The sequence below is a fragment of the Hippocampus comes genome, unplaced genomic scaffold, assembly GCF_001891065.2.
Source record: "Hippocampus comes isolate QL1 unplaced genomic scaffold, H_comes_QL1_v1.1 scaffold85, whole genome shotgun sequence".
Taxonomy (NCBI): domain Eukaryota; kingdom Metazoa; phylum Chordata; class Actinopteri; order Syngnathiformes; family Syngnathidae; genus Hippocampus; species Hippocampus comes.
The window spans coordinates 5,969,269-5,972,929 of NW_017805540.1; the positions used below are offsets into that span (position 1 = coordinate 5,969,269).

The following is a 3,661-nucleotide window of genomic DNA, read 5'->3' on the forward strand; positions in this document are numbered from 1 at the left end:
TGAGCTCATCCGCCCCTACACACCTGCCCGGCACCTCAGGTCTGCGGACCAGACATTATTAGAAGTACCAAGAACTAAACTGAGGCTCAGAGGGGATCGAGCCTTTTCTGTTGCTGGTCCCTCTCTCTGGAATGACCTCCCACTGAATATTCGGCAAGCCTCCTCGCCGCCCATCTTCAAAACTCACTTGTATTCTTTGGCATTTGACTCAGCATGACTTAGATTTGTTCTTGGTTTTGCTGTTCGGTGCTTTCTACCATCTTTATTACTGACTTGCTTTACTGTTTGTTGTATATGTTGAATTGCTCCATGTACAGCACTTTGTATGCAGCGATGGCTGTTTGAAAGTGCTCTATAAATACAGTTGAGTTGAGTATATCATTGGACTTTGTCACAGGACTTCCGATGTCAGAAGGTAACACCACAGTATTACTTGTTTTTCTAAGATGACACATCATTGCTCTACCCAAGCAACCCTCAGCTATTGTGACTGCTCAAATAATTTTGGAAAATATTTTCAGGATCCATGGATTTCCAAAGGATATTGTGTCAGAACGGGGGCCCCAATTCATCTCCAATTTCTGGAGGGGGTTCTGCCGACTCATCAGTGCCACGGCAACCCTGATATCAGGATATCATCCGGAAGCCAAAGGCCAGACTGAGCGCCTCGGCCAATAGCTGAAGGCCAGTCTTCAATGGGTTGTGTCCCAGAACTCGACTTCATGGAGTACCCACCGGATCTGAGTTGAATATGCCTACAATTCACTGCCCACCTCTGCTACAGGTTTCTCCCCCTTCAAATGTGTCTACAGCTACCAACCTCCAGTGTTTGCTGATTCAGAACCCAAGGTTTCAGTTCCCCATGCCTTGGGACGGCCCTGCTGCCATATCTAGGTCTCTGCCCATCAAGTGCTCATCCGGCAGAGGAACAGAGTAAAGAGAGCTGCACACCGTCTGCATCGTCCTGCACCTGAGTATCGACCCGGGCACTGAGTGTGGCTGTTTGATCAAGTTGTTCACCTCTCGGTTCCCTCCAAGAAACTGGCTCCAAGGTTTGTTTGTCTCTTCCCGATTGACAAGGTCACAGGCCCAGCTGCTGTTCACCTCCGTCTGCCAAGGTCCATTCATGTCCACTCCACATTCCACGTCAGCAAGGTCAAGTCCACAGCAGGGAGTCCATGGTTCTGGCTACCAGACCCTCACTGCCGCTGGAAGCAAAGGATGGTGGTCTGCTGTACAAGATCAGAAAACTGCTACCGGTTTGCAACAAAGGTCAGGGCAAGCAGTTTCTTGTGGACTTGGAGGGACATGGGCTAGAGTAGAGAGATTGGATCCCACAGAGTCACATAGATGACCCTTCCCCGATTCAGGACTCAACAGGGACCACCCAGAAATACCTGGGCCTTCAGGGGTCTGTCCTGGCCGGTTGTTTGTGTTTGTCTGGTCACTTACTGAATGACTCTCCTCTTGTTTCAGGTCACTTGCCCTTCCTTTTGTTCTGGTCACTTACTGAATGACTCTGATCTTGTTTCTCCTCTTGTTTCAGGTCACTTGCCCTTCCTTTTGTAACATTATAATTGTCAGCCCAACCCTGATTATTTCCACCTGTTGGCCCTTACTTCGTGTATAACTTGTCCTTGTCTGCCTTTGTCCTGTGCCAGTGTGTTTCCTCCTTGTGTGTGCACTCTAGCTTCTTGTCACAGATCTGACAAGTGCTTGCCTATTTTGAGTTTTCTTCCACTGACCCTCAAATAAATCTCTCCTATTTTATTCTGAACCTTGCAACTGTGTCTTGTGTCCAAGCCTGGTATTGACAGGAGGTGACTATTTACAGGAACAAAACAAAGAGGTACTTCTGTGTTGAGCAGACTTATCAGTCAAGGTCGTCTTCCTGGGTTTTCTTCATGCATTTTGGCTTCCTTCCACATTCTAAAATTTGCATGGGAGATTAAATGAACATGAAAAAATACATATATTTAAGGACAAATTGTTGTGTGCTTGTTTGTAACCAAAAATGGACCAGCATGCAAAAGTTACAAATAAGGACATAGTCTAAGATGCATCTACTGAATGTGGCATACATAGTCATCTGAGAGTAAGGCCAAACACCGCAGACAAAGAGAAAAGATGATTTGTTTTATACTCCCCCAACACACACACACACACAATTTCCAAATGTTATTTAAAGGCTCTAATGATATATTTTTTTTCTTATTTCTCTTTCATTTTAAGGCAAAGGTTTGGAACGGACCGGCAGTATAGTACGGGTTGAAGCCCACCCAGAGTCAAATAAACCTGTGGTGAAACCTCTGAGCACTGATGGAAGCGGCTCTTGGCGTTGGAATCCACCAGAAAAGCGACCGTCCCTACGTCAGCCAGCCTTTAACATCAATGATTTCAACAGAAATACAGACACCTGTGATGCTATGCAGGATGCCGGGTCACTGGATGGGCGGCAGAGTGTAACAGGGACCAAATCAGAAAGCAAAGTTGAAGAGGGACTACACATCAGTTACCCACATGTAGTATACCAGTCACATTCTAATTTTCAGGATCCCAACGCTACCAAACCTCTCACTCCCAGCGCCATATTTGCTCCTCCTTTCCATCATCACCCTCAGTCTATCACTACCATTAGAGTCACCCCTGTGGAAGGGACTGGTGCCAGTACTGATGGCAGCTCTGACAGCCAGTCGGCTGCGTCTTCGAGCCGGGAGTCCACATTGAGGAGAAAAAGTGACACCCCTATTCACTTTACTCAAGATTCAGGGCTTATCACTGATCACATTCTCCGTGAGAAAAGTGAACTCTTCAAAAGTGAAAGCAGCAATTTTTTCAAAGAAAACCTGAAAGGTTTTCAAGATAACCCCATCCAGTCTGACAGGCATTTACAAGGAATGTTTGGCCGTCCAGGCCCACACCCTCCACCTACTTTACCCCGTCCCCATATGAATCACTCTCCACCTCCAACTCTGGGGTTGGCTGTTAAGGAATCTTAATGTGAAGTCCATCCATTAAAACATTATAAAATGTTGTCCTGTATCACCAACAGAGATATTATTTTCAGGGAGATATTACAGTACACGTACATTACATAGATAAGGTGAATCTTTCGGCATAAGGACTTCTAGTACAGATAGAAGCTTACTTTTATTTCATTTTATTTTTTGGAAACATCGTCTCCAGCACTGTCACACACTTTTCCCATCTGTGCACAAGCTTCCATATTCCCTCAGCATAAAAATCTTTGGACTGATGTCTCAGCCAGTTGCTCACAACACTTTTGACTTCATCGTCACTTTCAAACTTGGTGCCTCTTGTGAACGCTTTTCAGGAACAGGTGAAAATCTAAAGGGGCAAGATCTGGGCTGGAAGTGGGATGAGGGAGCAGTTCCTAGCCCAGCTCGTTGATGGTCTGCACCGTTTGAGCTGCTGTGTGAGGCCTTGCGTTGTCATGATGCAAGATGACTTCTTTTGACTGATGACCCCTGCGTTTGTTCTTTGTCTTTCTTGAGCTGCCTCAGCAATCACAGTAGTTGGCACAAAGTTTGAAAGTGACGATAAAGTCAAAAGTGTTGTCACATCAGTCTAAAGATATTTATGCTGAGGGAATATGGAAGCTTATGCACAGATGGGAAAAGTGTGTGACAGTACTGTCAAG

The 3,661-nt window shown here is 45.8% G+C and overlaps 1 protein-coding gene across 1 annotated transcript in view; it reads left to right on the forward strand.

Annotated features, from left to right (window-relative positions):
* LOC109521296 (uncharacterized) overlaps positions 1–3,215 on the forward strand; it is a 16,432-nt gene extending 13,217 nt beyond the window's left edge. Inside the window, exon 2 of the mRNA XM_019879083.1 lies at positions 2,233–3,215. Coding sequence (XP_019734642.1) covers positions 2,233–2,999 — 767 coding nt within the window. The 3' untranslated portion in view covers positions 3,000–3,215. The remainder of the gene's footprint in view (positions 1–2,232) is intronic.
* The last annotated feature ends 446 nt before the right edge of the window (positions 3,216–3,661 follow it).